This window comes from Bos taurus, chromosome 8 (genome assembly GCF_002263795.3).
Source record: "Bos taurus isolate L1 Dominette 01449 registration number 42190680 breed Hereford chromosome 8, ARS-UCD2.0, whole genome shotgun sequence".
Classification (NCBI taxonomy): Eukaryota; Metazoa; Chordata; class Mammalia; order Artiodactyla; family Bovidae; genus Bos; species Bos taurus.
Genome location: NC_037335.1, coordinates 102201936 through 102220277, shown reverse-complemented (window position 1 = coordinate 102220277; position 18342 = coordinate 102201936). Strand labels below are relative to the sequence as shown.

The window sequence follows — 18342 nt, the reverse complement described above, 5'->3', positions numbered from 1 at the left end:
ATAAACTCAAAATGGATTAAAGACCTAGATGTAAGACTGGATACTATAAAACTCTTAGAGGAAAAGCAGAGCACCCTTTGACATAGATTGCATAAATACCTTTTTTGATCCACTTTCTAGAGTAATGAAAAGAAAAACAAAAATAAACAAATGGGACATAATTAAGCATTAAATCTTTTGCACAGCAAAGGAATCTATAAGCAAAATGAAAAGACAACCCACAGAAGGGGAGAAGATATTTGCAAACCATGGGATCAACAAGGGATTACTCTCTCAAATTTACAAATAGCTCATGCAGCTCAATATTAAAAAAACTCTGCCTAATAAAGAACATAGGCAGAAGGTCTAAATAGACATTTTCCAAAGAAGATATACAGATAGCCAACAGGCACGTGAAAAGATTAACATTGCTAATTACTAGAGAAAGGCAAATCGAAACTACAATGAAGTATCACCTCATACCAGTCAGAATGGCCATCATCAAAAATCTACAAATAACAAATGCTGGAGAGGGTGTGGAGAAAATGGAGCCTGCCTACACTCTTGTGGTAATGTAAATTGGTACAGGCACTATAGAGAACAGTATGGAGGTTCTTTAAAAAAAAAAAAAATAGAGCTACCATATGATCCGTTAATCCCACTCCTGGGCATATATCCAGAGAAAACCAAAACCATAATCTGAAAAGCTACCTGCATCCTAATGTTCACTGCATCACTATTTACAGTTGCCAGGACATGGAAACAACCTAAACTTCCATCTACAGATGAATGGATGGAAAAAGCTGTGGTCCATGTATACAGTGGGATATTACTCAGCCATAAGAAAGAATAAAATGATGCCATTTGTAGGGACATAGATGGACCTAGAGATTATCATACCAAGTGAAGCAAGTCAGAAAGAGAAAGATAAACATCATATGATATCATTTCCATGTGGGATCTAAAAAAATGATACAACTGATCAGATCAGATCAGATCAGATCAGTCGCTCAGTTGTGTCTGACTCTTTGCAACCCCATGAATCGCAGCACGCCAGGCCTCCCTGTCCATCACCAACTCCCGGAGTTCACCCAGACTCACGTCCATCGAGTCGGTGATGCCATCCAGCCATCTCATCCTCTGTCGTCCCCTTCTCCTCTTGCCCCCAATCCCTCCCAGCATCAGAGTCTTTTCCAATGAGTCAACTCTTCGCATGAGGTGGCCAAAGTACTGGAGTTTCAGCTTTAGCATCATTCCTTCCAAAGAAATCCCAGAGCTGATCTCCTGCAGAATGGACTGGTTGGGTCTCCTTGCAGTCCAAGGGACTCTCAAGAGCCTTCTGCAAAACCACAGTTCAAAAGCATCAATTCTTCGGCACTCAGCCTTCTTCACAGTCCAACTCTCACATCCATATATGACCACAGGAAAAACCATAGCCTTGACTAAATGAAACTTTGTTGGCAAAGTAATGTCTGCTTTTGAATATGCTATCTAGGTTGGTCATAACTTTCCTTCCAAGGAGTAAGCGTCTTTTCATTTCATGGCTGCAGTCACCATCTGCAGTGATTTGGGAGCCCCCAAAAATAAAGTCTGACACTGTTTCCAGGACCAGATGCCATGGTCTTCGTTTTCTGAATGTTGAGCTTTAAGCCAACTTTTTCACTCTCCTCTTTCACTTTCATCAAGAGGCTTTTTAGTTCTTCTTCACTTTCTGCCATAAGGGTGGTGTCAACTGCATATCTGAGGTTACTGATATTTCTCCCAGAAATCTTGATTCCAGCTTGTGCTGGAATTCCAGCTTTTATGATGATCCAACAGAAGTTGGCAATTTGATCTCTGGTTCCTCTGCCTTTTCTAAATCCAGTTTGAACAACTTGAAGTTCATGGTTCACATATTGTTGAAGCCTGGCTTGGAGAATTCTGAGCATTACTTTACTAACGTGTGAGATGAGTGCAATTGTGTGGTAGTTTGAACATTTTGGCATTGCCTTTCTTTGGGACTGGAATGAAAACTGACCTTTTCCAGTCCTGTGGCCACTGCTGAGTTTTCCAAATTTGCTGGCATATTGAGTGCAGCACTTTCACAGCATCATCTTTTAGGATTTGAAATAGCTCAACTGAATTCCATCACCTCCACTAGCTTTGTTTGTAGTGATGCTTCCTAAGGCCCACTTGACTTCACATTCCAGGATGTCTGGCTCTAGGGTAGTGATCACACGATTGTGATTATCTGGGTCATGAAGATCTTTTTTGTATAGTTCTTCTGTGTATTCTTGCCACCTCTTCTTGATATCTTCTGTTTCTGTTAGGTCCATACCATTTCTGTCCTTTATTGAGCCCATATTTGCATGAAATGGTCCCTGGTATCTCTAATTTTCTTGAAAAGATCTCTAGTCTTTCCCATTCTATTGTTTTCCTCTTTGTTTGCACTGATCATTTAGGATTTATTTCTCCTTGCTGTTCTTTTGAACTCTGCGTTCAAACCGGTATATCTTTCCTTTTCTACTTTGCTTTTCACTTCTCTTCTTTCACAGCTATTTGTAAGGCCTCCTCAGGCAGCCATTTTGCTTTTTTGCATTTCTTTTTCTTGGATATGGTCTTGATCCCTGTCTCCTGTACAAATTCACAAACCTCTGTCCATAGTTATTCAGGCACTGTATCTGTCATATCTAATCTCTTGAATCTATTTGTCACTTCCACTGTATAATCATAAGGGATTTGACTTAGGTAATACCTACATGGTCTAGTGGTTTTCTCTACTTTCTCAATATAAGTCTGAATTTGGCAATAAGGAGTTCATGATCTGAGCCACAGTCAGATCCTGGCCTTGTTTTTGCTGAATGTATAGAGCTTCTCCATCTTTGGCTGCAAAGAACATAATCAATCTGATTTTGGTGTTGACCATCTGGTGATGTCCATGTGTAGAGTCCTCTCTTATGTGATATCAAAATGTGTGATAACTCTATTTTGGTAGTAATGGTCTCAGCGAGGCAACAGTGAGTGGAGGCATGAAGGGAGATCTTAATTCCTTGCCCAGGAACTGAATCTAGGTAGCCTGGATGGGAACCAGGGATCCTAGCCCCCAGACCAGCAAGGGCTAGAGGCTAGAAGCTATTTTTCCCTGGATCTTTGCCCTCAGTGAAAAATGCATTTATCACTGCGGCAGTGAGTGGAGGCATGAATCGAGATTTTAATTTCCTGCCCAGGAATTGTTCCCTGCCCCCAAATTGAATTTGTTTAGATGAGACAGAAGCAAGGCAGAGATGCACATCCAGATAGAAGGGGTGTGGGCATCGCCCTAGTGAAGAGGAGGACAGTAAAGAGATGGTTAAGTCATTTATATAGATCCGTTCTTCTGTGTCTTTGTCTTCCTTAAGGCCAATTATCTGATTTTTTTCCCATACTTGACCTACACTAGGACCCTCCCCTGGGTACACCTGCATCCCTCAACCAAAATGGATCTTGAAGTGAAGGCTTCTGGGAGGAGCAAGACTCGTTATGGCCCGGAGTTATTCCTTGAATTTGGACTCACAGGGAGCCTTTCTGTGCTTGTGTAGTGTCTTCCTTGTCCTGAAAGAGGTGAGAGCTGAGATCCCTTAATCCTTTACTCAAACAGGGTTTTACTTCTGTGTCCCTGCCATGATTCTTACCTTGATTATTGCCATGAGTGTTCCCTTAAGGTGTTTACAAGGGACAAACACTGGCTATTTACCCTGTGACTGTTGTTACTTCTATTCTGGAGGGCAAACAGGAGGCTGACGTCAATGTCTTAACTGGAGCCCTACCATCTCGTGTCTTAGGAAATGCTAATAGGGGTATCTAGCCTGAAGCCCACATCTTCATGCCCCATGAAATGTAAACAGGAGGCCAGTTCTAAATGTCTGACCTGGAGCCCGTCTATCTCTTGCATAAATAATAGACAATTACTGGCATCACCGACTCAATGGGCATGAGTTTGAGCAAACTCCGTGAGATGGTGAAGGACAAGGAAGCCTGGGATGCTGCAGTCCATGGGGTTGCAAAGAGTTGGACATGACTGAGCAACTGAACAGCAACTGGCTAACCACTTGGTAAGAAAGAAAATGGAGTGACAGTTTTTTCAGGAGAGCCTGGCCTGGGAAACAAGGTCTGGTCAGCAGTGCTGACAGGGATTATCCAGCCGCCAGAAATCCCACAACCTAACACAACTACCTTCCTCTCCCCATGTTTCTATTAAAGCTGAACTAGTTCCTCACACCATCTTCCGCAGACACCCCATGAGCAAGCCCATCTCTGGACCCCAGTCCTTGCTGCTTCCTTTGTGTGAAACCCTCATCTCCCAGATACCGGCATGGCCCACTGTCTCACGGCCTCCTGGCTCTGGGTGACTCCTCCACACCCCAAGTCTAAGTAGCGCTCTTTCCCCACCTTTCCTGGTAAGCCTTCCATATTTATTTGTTTATTGCCTGTACCCACTCCCTCTAGAATGTAAACATGCTGAAGGAGTTTCTTTTATTCTCTGCAGTATCCAACAGGTGAAACAGTGCTCAGCGTGACACAGCAGGCACACCAGGCTTGTTTTCTCCATATGTGGCCTTCCTGACCTGCACCAGAAAGATCAGAGAGCCCATCTTCTTTCTCCCTTGTCTGGTGGTAATATTTTCATGAGTGTGTTTTAGCTCAGACCAAAGAATGTGGGGGCCTTGAGTGCCAGGAGCCAGCATGGGAGTTCCCACCCATGACAAAGGTCATGCGGAGAGGCCTGATATGCAAAGGTGAGTCAGGACTCAAGGGCCCCCCCTGGACCTGCCCGAGTATCTACCCCAAAACCAAAATTTGTCTGTTTTACTATTTCACGACTTTCACCAACTCTTCTGACATTAACGGGGGGCTATCCCCGACCACCTTTCTCTGTAAGAAAATCAACTTAAAACTCTAGTTAATAAGTCTCCTGGGCATAATAGGAGTGTTTCAATTCAAACCCCTCTGATGACTTTCTAGCTTGCCTGACAAGTTTGTTCAGACTCCTGCAGCTATGCATGTGATTGTTCACAGCCTCCCCACTACTAGAGGCACAGGGAGCTTAAGATATTCTAACAATGCAGAGCTTCTCAGAGAGTTAAAATTGTTAGAATAGAACTAGTAGAGGATTTCTTTGTTGAGCTAATGCTTGCTGCCAAGTTTCCATATCCCTTACCTACTGTGTCCCTGGGAGGGTATTGATTAATATAGTTGGTATATAGAAATGTAAGTAGTAGCTTTAATATTTGTAACCTTGGACCCTTGAGTTAATTCTTTTCTTGTTATAGCCCACCACACTTTTGCCCTATAGGAATGCAGCTTTATCTAATGCTTTCGGAGGGTAGCGCCTGACTTTAGAATGATCACCTTTAGAGAAAAATAAGTTTTCTGAAGAAAGGGTCATAAAATGTTAACAGGCCTCCTGGCCAGAAGATGATGTAAATCACCTAAAGCTTTTGCATATGATAAGTTTGCAGAAAGAAAGCCTGGCTTCGATAAGGATCAAGGACTGCTGACCTTGAATGACTCTACCTGCTCCCCGCCCCCCCCCCCCCCCCCCCCATTACCCTCTATGCACAACTTAAGGTACAAAAACTACTTTGGAAAATAAAGTGCGGGCCTTGCTCACCGAAGCTTGGTCTCCCCATGTCGTTCTTTCTCTTTCCTTTTCCTATTCAGGCTGATTCCATGGAGCGCAGGGGCTCTCTGTGTTCACTTTCCTGCCTGGGCTTCTAAGACCCACTTGAGAAGGTGCCTAAGGTGGGGCACCTTCCGCGATTGGAGAGGGTGCCTGCGGCCTACGTGAACAGAGCAAGTCCCGTGCTGGGGCTTGATAGCTTTCTGTGTAAACCAAGGAATATCAGCCTCTTTTCTCTCCTCTATTTTCTTAACTGCAAAATTCTTTCATTATCTCTTTATCTCTGTATGTCTTCTTTCGCAGATGCCGTCCTCCCGAGGGAATCCCTGGATCCTACCAGGGCTGGACCCCGGTACTTTAGCATCTTTCCCTTTGGTGGAATTGGAGAGATGGGAACTCTAAGGCGATTGGTTCAGAAAAATCTCTTCACAAAACACTATGCTCTGAATATATGGGGGTCTAGTTGTCACACACACACACACACACACACAGGTTTAGCAGTCAGCCTTGAGAGAAGAGCAGAGAATCCATGACCCTTCCTTCCCGCCTCCTACAGCCTGGCCACAGTGCTATTCCCATTCCATTTTTGTCCAGCCTTCTGGGGGTCTTAAAAAAAAGTTAAGATTCAAGAAGCTACTGACATAGTAGGTACAAGACTTGGCCAGATGGAGGAAAATGGATGTTTTTTGGAATGTGATTCTGAGTTGACTCTGGGTTAGCTGAGGGCACTAGGGTTACTCGCTCAGTTGTGTCTGACTCTTTGCAACTCCATGGACTGTAGCCCATCAGGCTCCTCTTTCTATGGGATTCTCCAGGCAAGAACCCTGGAGTGGGTTGCCATTTCCTTCCCCAGGAAATCTTCCTGACCCTGGGATTGAACCCAGGTCTCCCGCATTGCAGGCCGATTCTTTACCATCTCAGCCACCAGGGAAGCCTTTGAAAGACTATTGGAAGGCACTAGAGGTCTCTGTGTATACAGGTTAAAACGGAAGAGCAGATTTACAGGATTCAGAAGTAAAGGAGGGACTGTGTGAGGGGAGCTCAGGAGACAGCCTGTGCTTGGGCTTTACTGTTTTCAGCTTCCTCAAGGTGGTTTGACTGATTCGATTCTCACCTTTTTTTTTTTTTTTAAGAAATTTCCGATGTGGACCATTTTTACAGTCTTTATTGATTTTGTTACAATATTGCTTCTGTTTTTATGTTTGGTTTTTTGGCTGTGAGGCATGTTGGATCTTAGCTCCCTGACCACTGGACCGGCAGGTAAGGGCCTGACTCATAGATTCTTGTAGAAAAATATGAGCCTTGATTCAACAAAAACAAAGAAATTCCTACATTTGTCATCATCTTGTATGATACATATATTGCTATACCTCTTCCCCAAACTGACAGCTATGCCCACATCTCCCCATTGCTTTAAGGCCAGGAAAAGATTTGTAAAAAGCTTCTCCTCGCCACTCAGTTGTTGCTCTCAAATCTCTTTCACTGCACTTTTTCATCTCAGCTCTAAGGCAAGGAATATAATAAGAATCCATTTATGTCTTCTCTATCTTTAAAAGTGCAATAATAATAATGCACGTTCAGTCAGTGGGTGGGTCCCAGGTACTTAACTTGTACCACAAATGCAAGCACATAGTGTCTGCTTTTTTGGTATAGAAGCATCCCCTAATTCCTTTTAGAAGTGCCTGTGTTCATGCTCGGTCACTCAGTCGTGTCTGACTCTGCAACGCTGTGGACTGTAACCCACCAGACTCCTCTGGAAATTTTCTAGGCAAGAATACTGGAGTGGGTTGCTATTTCCTTCTCCAAGGATCTTCCGGACCCAGGGGTCGAACTCGCATCTCCTGCATTGGCAGGAGGATTCTTTACAACGGAACCACCTGGGAAGCCCCATGAGATGAGCAATACCCCTCAAATTATCTTTTCACCCATCAAATATTTGTTGACCAAAAGGGTTGCTTCTTGCCCTTCACTTGATCAGACTCTCAGCCATGTCCCTAATGTCACATTTTAGGGAAATCTATATGTAACTTCTTCAGTCGTAACTACTAGGCAGACAGCCCTGAGGGTCTAAAGCATTACTTATTCCTGTTCCATCTGTCCTCCATGTCAGAAACTTTAAGCCTCGATCTGTGTCGTGGAATCAGTCAGCATAGGAACTCTGGAATCAGACAGTCTTGGGTTCCAATATGGGTTCTCCCACTTGCTCGCTGTGTGATCTTGGTAAGTTTACTTAACCTGAGTCTTAGTTTATACCTTTATAAACAGGATAATAATACTTAGCATACTGATCTATTATGAAGATTCCATGAAATAATATTTATAAAGCACTTGTCTAATACTCATTGATATTTATGAGAGCAAAATATTATTTTTTAATATCTGTCCCCAGTACAGATGGTTTTTGTACTGCTGCCAAATGTATTTCCATTGTAACTACCTGCCTTGGTAAGTGGATTATGGCACAATTCCATGCTTGAAGAAATATGTCTTTAACAGCCCTTCTTTATTTGATTGCCAATTGTTTCTAAGCTTACTTAAGTCTAATCATCTTAAAAATTAAAATAACAGATGCAAGTTGACTGTAATAAAGTAATTTGGATTCAGGTGTCAATGCCATGTTTGAACTGAGGCATGAAATACTACCTCTCTGTTTCTAAAAGATTACCTCTAAATGTCTGAGGCATGGGCAGCTCACCTCTGTAATGACTGGTTCATGTGTGCTCATGGGCTCAGTTGTATTTGACTCTTTGAGACCCCGTGGGCTGTAGCTCACTGTCAGGAAGCATTTAACAGGAGGCTTCCTGTGTGCTGTTTTGGGTCTGCCATGAATCCTCTGTCCCTTATTAATTCCTGAATATTCAGGAATTAAGTGGAGTAGCAAGGTAGTCCCAGGGCTTAGGAATGCATGCATTTCCTTCGTTAGTTTTTCCATATTGTGATAAGTAACTATTTATGACCTTCTTCCTTTTTATGAGCCATACAGTGAAAGTGATTATTTACAACCCTCTCTCTTTCATATGGATGACCTCATGTTTCCTTGTTAACTTGTAAGTTTTGGTTTTATCTCTGCTGAAAATAGCTGCCTTGTCAACATTCAGAAAACAAAGGTCATGGCATCCGGTCCCATCACTTCATGGGAAATAGATGGGGAAACAGTGGAAACAGTGTCAGACTTTATTTTGGTGGCTCCAAAATCACTGCAGATGGTGACTGCAGCCATGAAATTAAAAGACGCTTTCTCCTTGAAAGGAAAGTTATGACCAACCTAGATAGCATATTGAAAAACAGAGACGTTACTTTTCCAACAAAGGTCCATCTAGTCAAGGCTATGCTTTTTCTACTGGTCATGTATGGATATGAGAGTTGGACTGTGAAGAAGGCTGAGCACCGAAGAACTGATGCTTTTGAACTGTGGTGTTGGAGAAGACTCTTGAGAGTCCCTTGGACTGCAAGGAGATCCAACCAGTCCATTCTGAAGGAGATCAGCCCTGGGATTTCTTTGAAAGGAATGATGCTAAAGCTGAAACTCCAGTACTTTGGCCACCTCGTACAAAGAGTTGACTCATTGGAAAAGACTCTGATGCTGGGAGGGATTGGGGGCAGGAGGAGAAGGGGACGACAGAGGATGAGATGGCTGGATGGCATCACTGACTCGATGGACGTGAGTCTGAGTGAAGTCCGGGAGTTGGTGATGGACAAGGAGGCCTGAGAGTGCTACAGTTCATGGAATCACAAAGAGTGGGACACGACTGAGTGACTGAACTGAACTGAACTGAACTGAGCATGCATGCACACTGTTGATTTACAGTGTTGTGTTGCTTCAAATGTATAGCAAAGTAGTTCAGCTATATATGTATATATACTTCTATTCTTTTCAGATTCTGAATCATTGTTTTTCAAAAATACTTTAGTAGCACTGTCTACTGGAGAAGGCAATGGCAACCCACTCCAGTACTCTTGCCTGGAAAATCCCATGGATGGAGGAGCCTGGAAGGCTGCAGTCCATGGGGTCGCTAAGAGTAGGACAGGGCTGTGCGACTTCACTTTCCCATTTCACTTTCATGCATTGGAGAAGGCAATGGCAACCCACTCCAGTGTTCTTGCCTGGAGAATCCCAGGGATTGGGGAGCCTGATGGGCTGCCGTCTATGGGGTCGCACAGAGTTGGACATGACTGAAGTGACTTAGCAGTAGAAGCAACACTGTCTACTAAAGCACCTTGCTACACTACAAACAAAATTGCTCTACATCAAATACCCTGTGTGTCTTGCATTCTATGATAGACGTGTTCACCGTTTATGGTGAACAAGTGAACTTTTGTGAAATGAATCCTTATACCATGTGCTTGCATCATCATCTGAGAGCTGCTAGCATCAGTGGTTGTTACTCTTCTGTTTTCTTTTCATGCTCATCTTTCCCCATCTCTCTACCCCTTTTCTTTCACAGTGTAAAGGTTGATAATTCATTCAACTGTGATGTTTATTGGTAATCTACAAGTTGTGAGAGTGTTTCATATCATTAATTTACAACTCATACCACAAATATTTAAGCACAATACAGGAATATTATTTAAGGGAATCCTATTGTAAAGCCAAGCATCACTCCTGATTGATTTAGTATTAGTTCAGCTTTGGTTTTGACTGGGTCTTCTTTCACCAAGCCGCTAGGTGAATTGCATCATACCTTTGGTATTTTTGAAGCCTTGACCTTACTATCTTAGTGAATACAGGCTGTCCTGGCAGTGCTTGAGCCGACCACCAAAAATGTGGTAGATCTGAAATGGAAGTGAATAACCAGAGTCGGGAACAGTCAACTCAGATCTTAGTATCGAAAGATAAGTTCACCTACAACACGGGCCTCAGATCATAGATTTCTATCCTCTGCCCTCTCTCCACTTCTGTGGGCCACGAGCTAACAATGAAGTCACTGCCCCAAAGTAATATTCTTATTTACAAAAGGATTTTACAAGGATTTACAAGGTTATTTCTCAAAACTAGAATCCTTGGTGCTTTCTGGGCTTCCCAGGTGGCGCCAGTGGTAAAGAATCATCCTGCCAAAGCAGGAGACACAAGAGACACAGGTTCGATCCTTGAGCCAGGAGATTCCCCAGAGTAGGGAAAGGCACCCCATTCCAGTATTCTTTCCTGGAAATCCCATGGGCAGAGGAGCCTGGTGGGCTAGACTCCGTGAAGTTGCAAAGAGTCAGACACAACTGATCACATTCTAGTGCTTTTCAGACAGGATTTAAGCTTCAGTCATTCCAGAGGTGATTCTAGGTATCAGGTGCTATGGTAGGTTCAAAGCAGGAGAAAGACATCTCCACCAGCAGCAGAAAATTACAGTGTGGAGCTCTAAGGGTTGGGAGTGGTGGTGGAATGGGATTGTAAGCCTGTGTGAAGCAGTGGTAGCTCACTCTCCCTTCGCACCACAGTCCAGGGAAATTGAAGCCCGTTGTGCAAACCTGGTTGCTTATAGGCTGCCCTCCGTTCTTGGAAAGAATCAAATGAGGGAAATAAAGTCCAGAGCCTTTGCTACCATTTATCAAATTCAGTTCTTCCATCCCAGGGGCTTGAAAACCCACAACCCACCTATGATGACAAAACACCAGTGACTGGATATCAGTTCAGCATGAGCTAGTAACGGTCACACAGGACCTGGGATGACTTTTTCTAAAATATGGACCATTTTTATAAAAATCTGTAGCTGTATTTCTTCTGTTTTATGTTTTGACTTTTTGGCCACAAGGCATGTGGCATCTTAGCTCCCAGGTCAGGGGAAAGATGTCCCCTGCGTTGGAAGGCAATGTCTTAACCACTGGACCACCAGGGAAGTCCCTGGGGAAACTTTTAAAACAAGCATAGATAGAATGCCCCAATTCCTAGGTCCACTGCCTGTGCACGCTCCTCTCATGACACCAGTCACTCTCTCTTTTAGGGGTGCAGAAGGGGACCATTGGGATTTCCTGGTGGCTCAGCGGTAAAGAATCCGCCTGCCAATGCAGGAGACTTGGGTTCAATTCCTGGGTCAGGAAGATCACCTGGAGAAGGAAATGGCAAAGCACTCCAGTATTCTTGCCTAGGAAATTCCATGGAGAGAGGAGCCAGATGGGGTACAGTCCGTGGGCTCACACAGAGTCAGACCCGCTGAGCAAGGCAGAATGTGCTGTAGCTTTTAACAAGCTCCAGTTGAGGTTCAAGGATCCTAACACAACATTGTCCTCTCACCTTCCAGGCTCTTCCCACATGCTCTGCACTTCTGGAGTCCCTCCCTAGCTTTTAAGACCCACCCCAAGTCCTGCTGTCTCCAGGAATAAGTCTCTGACCACCAGCCCAAGATGCACTGGACATTCTGTTGAGGGTTCCACACACAGAGTTCCGTTGAATCCCTGCAGTGACCCACAGGTGGGTGTAATTATCCCCATGATGAGCAACCTGAGGCTCAGAGATCTTAAATCTGTCCTCATGGCATCAAAATGGCAGAGATAGGAAGGAAGCTCAGGTCTCCATGACTCCAAAACCTGAGTTCTTAGGCATTTTCTGTTTTATAAAATATGTGTTTATTTTTGGCTGTATTGGATCTTACAAGCAGGTGGACCACAACTCAATAGTTGTGACTCATGAGCTTAGTTGCTCTGTGGCATATGGGATCTTAATTCCCTGAACAGGGATTGAACCACATCTCCTCTACTGGAAGGCAGATTAACCAATGGACCACCAGGGAAGCCCACTTAGGCACTTTCTGCATGATACTACCTCCTACATCACCCCTTTGCTGACCAATGATGGTCTGGACTCGGTCCCACTCAGTGGAGTTATTTCCATGCTTGTAGGATTAAGTTCTTATGGAGTGTATAAAGCATTTCCCCACCTTCCTTGAAACTTGCTTAAAGGAAGGATGGCATCTTGTACTTCTCTATTCATCTTATGGGACCTAAGAATGGTGAGGTATACAGGGTGGTTAAACACTTGCTCAGTCATTGTGTGGAAAGGAAAGACTACAGGAGTTGAGTTCAGAGAATAAGGAAAAGGAATTTAAATGCACGGAATACCAGACACCGTACTTTAAAGACTTTGTTAATATTTTATTCAACCCCATTTTAACCAACTCTGTGTTAATGCTTTGTGATAGCTACCCTCACCTTTGGCAGAGACAGTTTCTTTGTTTCTGAGGCTATCAAAACAGAGTGACTCTCCAAATTCCACTGAGACACAGAGTCTCCAAACAGCACACTTCCTGGTTAGACTCCATTTCTGCCACATGTAACTGGAGTTTGGATTCTAAGCCAGATCCACAGTTAAATCTCGTTCCACAAGGCAGCCCTTTCAAGCCTCCACTATTTTTCTTGAGTTTTTTTCTTGAGGAATTTAAGGTCACTAAGTAGATCTAAAAGAGTTGATGTTGCCAAGTTTCAGAAGGTCAGGAACAGTCCCTGGCCTCACCCCAGGGAATAACAGTCCATGTCACATTGTGGGAGGAGGAGAGATGGTGCCTTGTGGACAGTAAACTGGACCTGGAGCAGATATAAAAGGAGAGGCCCTGGGGAACCAAGCCACCATCAGGAAGAGACTCACTCCCAGTGACAGTAGAGAAGACAGCGCTGTCTCCTGCCAAGATGAAGCTGCTGCTGCTGTGTCTGGGGCTGACCCTAGTCTGTGCCCAGGAGGGAAACTCTGATGTTGTGAGAAGCAACTTTGATATTCCAGAGGTAAGGGCAGGGAAGCATAGTGACTTTGGATTTTGGAGGGCATTTTGGAAGATTCTGAAGCAGGGTGGCAATCTGTGAGGGCAGGAGTTCCTTGACATAGGAGAGGAAATGGGAAGTTTAAGGGCAGTGGTGCCATGTTAAAAGGTGGCAACACTTGGGGAAGCTCCAACTTACAGGAGGTACAATGAACAGTGGAAAGAGTCCTCGATCTGGTGCCAGTCGACCCGAGTCTAATTTCATCTTCACATCACCATGATGAGGGTCCTGGCCCAGAGGTCAGGGTTCAAGGAGACAAGGGTTCATGTTGTATTCCTTTCCTCTTTTCTCACCCAATCATTTTATTGATTTATTTTAGATTGCAGGGGAGTGGTATTCCATTCTCTTGGCCTCAGACAACAGGGAAAAGATAGAAGAAAATGGTAGCATGAGAGTTTTTGTGGAATACATCGATGTCTTGGAAAATTCTTCATTGTTATTTAAATTTCATACAAAGTAAGTATGGGTTATTTTGCTTGGGAAAGGAAACATAGAAGTCTGAATATGGTCCTGGACCTTTACACACATACACACAGACACACACCTATGCATACATTCTGCATCTGTACCTAAAATCGGGGTCCATCATCTAGCACTGACCCAAGGCTTGGTGAACCTAAACCTGTGACTTTTCTAGATTCGAAGATAAGAACTGGGACAGGAATACATGTACATGGGAGTTCAGGTCAGTTCGGTCGCCCAGTTGTGCCTGATTCTTTGCGACCCCATGGACTGCAGGATGCCAGGCTACCCTGTCCATTACCAACTCCCGGAGCTTACTCAAATTCATGTCCATTAAGTCAGTGATGCCATCCAACCATCTCATCCGATGTCATCCCCTTCTCCTCCTGCCTTCAATCTTTCTTGAAGATTGAGTTCTTGATCTGAACTCAAGGAGTTCATGATCTGAGCCACAGTCAGCTCCTGGTCTTGTTTTTGCTGACTGTATAGAACTTCTCCACCTTTGGCTGCAAAGAATATAATCAATCTGATTTCAGTATTGACCATCTGGTGATGTCCGTGTGTAGAGTCTTCTCTTGTGTTGTTGGAAGACGGTGTTTGCTATGACCAGTGTGTTCTCTTGACAAAACTCTGTTAGCCTTTGACCTGCTTCGTTTTGTACTCCAAGGCCAAACTTGCCTGTTACTCCAGGTATCTCTTGACTTCCTACTTTTGCACTCCAGTCCCCTATAATGAAAAGGACATCTTTTGGGGGTGTTAGTTCTTGAAGGTCTCATAGGTCTTCATAGAACCGTTCAACTTCAGCTTCTTCATCATTACTGGTCAGGACATAGACTCGATTACTGTGGGAGTGGAGGAGGTAAGGGGCAGAGGGCTGTCAGATCATTAGTAGTATGGAAAGACAGTATAGGTTAAGAGCACAGGATTCGAATCAATACCCTATCCAGTTCTCGAATCTCCAAGTTACCAAGAAAATTCATCTCTTTCTTCCTCGGTCTTCTCTGGAGCAAAAGACAATGATATAATTCTCTCTCTGTATTTTTGTGAGGATCAAGTGAGGTGATGTTTGTAAGTCACTATCTGAGAAGTTGGCCCTGGGTCAGAACCCAGCTAATTCTCTAGACAAGTAGCTGTCATAATAGTAATAGTGTGAAGAGGTGATAGAGGCACAGGGATAGAAGAAGTGGACTCGTTCTCAAAGCACCAAGTGAAGTGAAATAATGTAAATAAAAGCGCTTTGGAAACTATACCCCAAATGTTCAACTGCTAATCAGTGGAATCGGAAACTCAAGTTACAGGTAGAATGTGAGGGAGCCAGTCCCTTCAGGATCTCTTGGGCATCAGCTCATTTTGTTTTACAGGGTAAATGGAGTGTGTACTGAGCTTTCTTTGGTTTCTGACAGCACAGGAGAGGATGGCGTATTTACCATTAGCTGTGAGTATGTTTAAAAAAAGTCTTTCTAAATTCTACTTCCAAGTGCAAGGAATTTGCTAAAGCCCAGGATCTTGATCAGTTCCTGATATGCATAATGATAATCTAATGTGGCCATCTAATAGCCAATATCCTGAATTTGGCAGAAATGTGTGTGTCAAAGCCAGTGCCTGGCATGCAATATCACCACACAAAGAAAGCGGCTTGGTCATATGCACTTCCTGCAACAAAAGGAAGTTGGCAAATAAAAAAGTAAATTGGAAGGACAGCTTCTCATTCCTCGCCTACTTAAAAAAATATATTTATTTATTTTTGCTACACTGAGTCTTCATTGCTGTTTTCAGGCTTTCTCCAGTTTCAGCAAGCAGGGGCTACTCTCTAGTCACAATGCCCAGGCTTCTCATTGCGGCAGCTTGTCTCTTGCTGTGGATCATGGGCTTCAGGGCTTTAGGGCTCTCGGGCTCAGCACTCGCACCGCATGGGCTTAGTAGGTGGGACTGTGGGCTCTAGAGTATCCAGTCTTAGTTGCTCCGAGGTATGTGGAGTCTTCTTGGATCATGGATCAAACCTGTGCTCACTGCATTGGCAGATGGATTCTTAACCGCTGGATCACCAGGGTAGTTCCCTGCCCCACTTTCTGACAATGTCAAAAGGCCATTGCCACAGTGTATCATTCAGGATGTAGCACTGGGTATAAGGGCCAATGGGGCTTGTAGAGAAGACAGAGGCACATAGTTGCCAGAGATGGTTGAGAGAGGCAGGTGAGTCTCAGGTGTCAGGATAGAGGGGAAGTTACTGCTGTGGCTGAACTTTTCTACCCCTAATGGTCACTCCATCGGTGTTGCTTAGAAATTGCATCTCGAAGCCCAGGGAGATGCAGATGGAAGACAGTAGATATCACTATTTCTTTCAGGATTGTTTTGTGGGAGAGAACAGGTAAAAGGGTTTCACTTCTTTCCCACAGACCAAAGAAGTTCTAAGCCGTGTTCTGTTTTCTCCACAGATGATGGAGAGAATAAATTTCGCATACTTCAAGTGAACTATAGTCAACATATTATTTTTTATCTCGAGAATTTCAGCAACTCGTTCAAACTGCTAGAGCTCTACGGTAGAGTACTTTCATGCTGGCGCTCATCTTGGGGTGGCGAGACCAGGGAAGGAAGCCTGGAGACAGAGTGGACTTCCCTGTCGTACCCTGGGACCTCTCTCCCCATTAAAGACAGATGCTCCCCTTTGGTAAAGTCTCTCGGGCTCAGTAATGGGAAGATGATGACTCTCTCACTGTGCCAGAAAGATATCCTAAGGTGTCACATTCAAGAAAGACTTTTTTCCATCCCTGAGACTTGTGCCTAAGCATGTAATCAGTGCCATTCACTTTCCCACTCAGCTGGAGACCCACCCCTCTCATGAGCCTCAATCACCAGGAAACAGGACAAAACAGCTCCTGTTACTCTTCCCACAGCCCGAGAACCAGATACAAGTCCAGAACTCAAGAGCGAGTTTGTGGAAATTTGCCAAAAGTATGGAGTTGTTAAGGAAAACGTTATTGACCTGACCAAAGTGGGTAAGTTGAGCTATCTCTGGCTTTCTCTGCCTGAAGTCCCATGTTGCTGAGTAGGAATGTTACCGAAGGGAGAAATGCAAGAGAAGTTAATACCCGCATTCAGTCCCCTTTGTCCTAACCTGGAAAATCACCTGGTTTTGTTCTGGGAAGTAAACTGGTGTTGGTGTTTGAATGTGCTCTTCTCTGCCTCTACAGATCGCTGCTTGCAGGAGCGAGGGAATGGAGTGGCCTAGGGCTGCAGTTTGGTGAGCTCTGCTGGAGATGGGGTGGCCCAGGATTCAGTACCTTCCAGAAGCATTAGGGGATTACAGTAGAAGATTTAAAAATCACAATAAAAATAATTTGGTAGGAAGAGCTTGAAATTTGGAGTTGGAGGACCTGGGTTCAGGATCTACTCCTGCCATGAGTTTTTTAGCAAATGATACAGCAATAAAAAGGGGAACAATGATGTCTACCTTACAGAATTAGTGTGGATACAGTGCTGCAGAAAAGGGCTCAGTAATTGATAATTGGGAAACAATTGATAATTGTTTGAAATGTGGGAAAAATTAGTAAGACTTATAGTTTTAAATGGGAAAAGGGTGCGAATATGAAACTCAAATACATTCTGTGTTTGTGGTCCATCTTCTAATCCTGAAAGCCCATCTCACCCTCCAATATATGGAAAAGATTTCTTCCTTCAATCTCTGCACATCCTTAACTTGTAATCTGTCTGAGCTTCCAGTTGTCTTCCAACCTGGAAAATAGTCTCTTGAGTTTCCTCATCTGTTTCCTACCTCAGATTTATTGTGTGGGTTCATTCAGATAATGTAGGTGAAAGTCTTAGCAACTATGGCTTACATAAAGTCAGCATTTAATAAAAGATTGCTATGGCTTTTGCCAATTTGTCAAAAACACTTGAAAACTTCCAGTGCTGAGGATGGCAGAAATAAGCCTAGCATCCTTCATTGCTTCCACTCTTCTTTTCATAGGCTCTGGGGCAGGTTAAGATGGGATCAACAATAGAAAAAAACAGGAAAAGAATCATTAACACTCCCCCTTCCCTTATTCTGGCAAATAGCATGGGTTAGAATGCAGGTTGATGACTATTTCTTCAACGTATTTTGGGTAACAGAAATTCTCTTTGTCCTCAGTTCAGTCTGAGAAGCACTTAATAAGCTTTTGTGTTCTCATTCTCATTTGCTTATTTAGTGCCACCTCATTTGGGCTCCAGAATCTTCTCTTCCATGGTTCCCACATCATCTTAAGCCAAGTGCTGGGGCCTGACTTCCACCACTATCGCACGGGAAGGCACCGTCTCTGCATCTTCAGGATATTCCCTAATTATCTAGGAAGCCTTAGCAGCTCACCGAGAATCAAAGTTTCCTCCAGATTTCCGATTCCCTTTGCCCCATTCAGGACAGCAGGTCCATGAATAAGACCTTCCTCAACCTGTTCAATAAATGATTTGCCTTGCAGTCATGTGGTTTTTCTTCGTTTATGTAAGGGACGTGGGGGTGACAGGAAGAAAATGAGGCCTTGTGACCA

At 43.9% G+C, this 18342-nt stretch overlaps 2 protein-coding genes across 9 annotated transcripts in view; both read left to right on the top strand.

The window, feature by feature from the left end:
- Nucleotides 1-10086, top strand: part of ZFP37 (ZFP37 zinc finger protein) — a 95362-nt gene extending 85276 nt beyond the window's left edge. For 5 of the 7 annotated variants that reach the window (XR_009495756.1, XR_009495753.1, XR_009495752.1 and 2 more), the window contains 4 exons: nt 3398-3558; nt 3899-4049; nt 4198-4394; nt 4484-10086. The gene's annotated coding sequence lies outside the window, so the exon portion shown is untranslated. The remainder of the gene's footprint in view (nt 1-3397; nt 3559-3898; nt 4050-4197; nt 4395-4483) is intronic. The other 2 variants (XR_009495755.1, XR_009495751.1) reach the window with 2 other exon arrangements.
- Nucleotides 10087-13167: 3081 nt separating this feature from the next.
- LOC513329 (major allergen Equ c 1) lies at nt 13168-18272 on the top strand. Of its 2 annotated transcripts, XM_010808283.3 has the most exons (7): nt 13168-13321; nt 13677-13813; nt 15181-15254; nt 16255-16359; nt 16714-16815; nt 17011-17060; nt 18007-18272. In XM_010808283.3, the coding sequence occupies exons 1-6, from the start codon at nt 13229-13231 to the stop codon at nt 17046-17048; spliced, it is 549 nt and encodes a 182-aa protein (XP_010806585.2). In that variant the 5' UTR covers nt 13168-13228; the 3' UTR covers nt 17049-17060; nt 18007-18272. The 2 variants fall into 2 exon arrangements, with proteins under 2 accessions (XP_010806585.2, XP_010806586.1); XM_010808284.3 differs by lacking the exon at nt 16255-16359.
- Nucleotides 18273-18342: the final 70 nt, after the last annotated feature.

Bases quoted from the DNA above. Each gene is read 5' to 3' on its own strand.
- LOC513329 (XM_010808283.3), top strand. From the start codon at position 13,229: ATGAAGCTGCTGCTGCTGTGTCTGGGGCTGACCCTAGTCTGTGCCCAG. The intron at 13,322-13,676 runs GTAAGGGCAGGG...GATTTATTTTAG, and splicing joins GCAACTTTGATATTCCAGAG to ATTGCAGGGGAGTGGTATTC. The intron at 16,360-16,713 runs GTAGAGTACTTT...CTCTTCCCACAG, and splicing joins CAAACTGCTAGAGCTCTACG to CCCGAGAACCAGATACAAGT.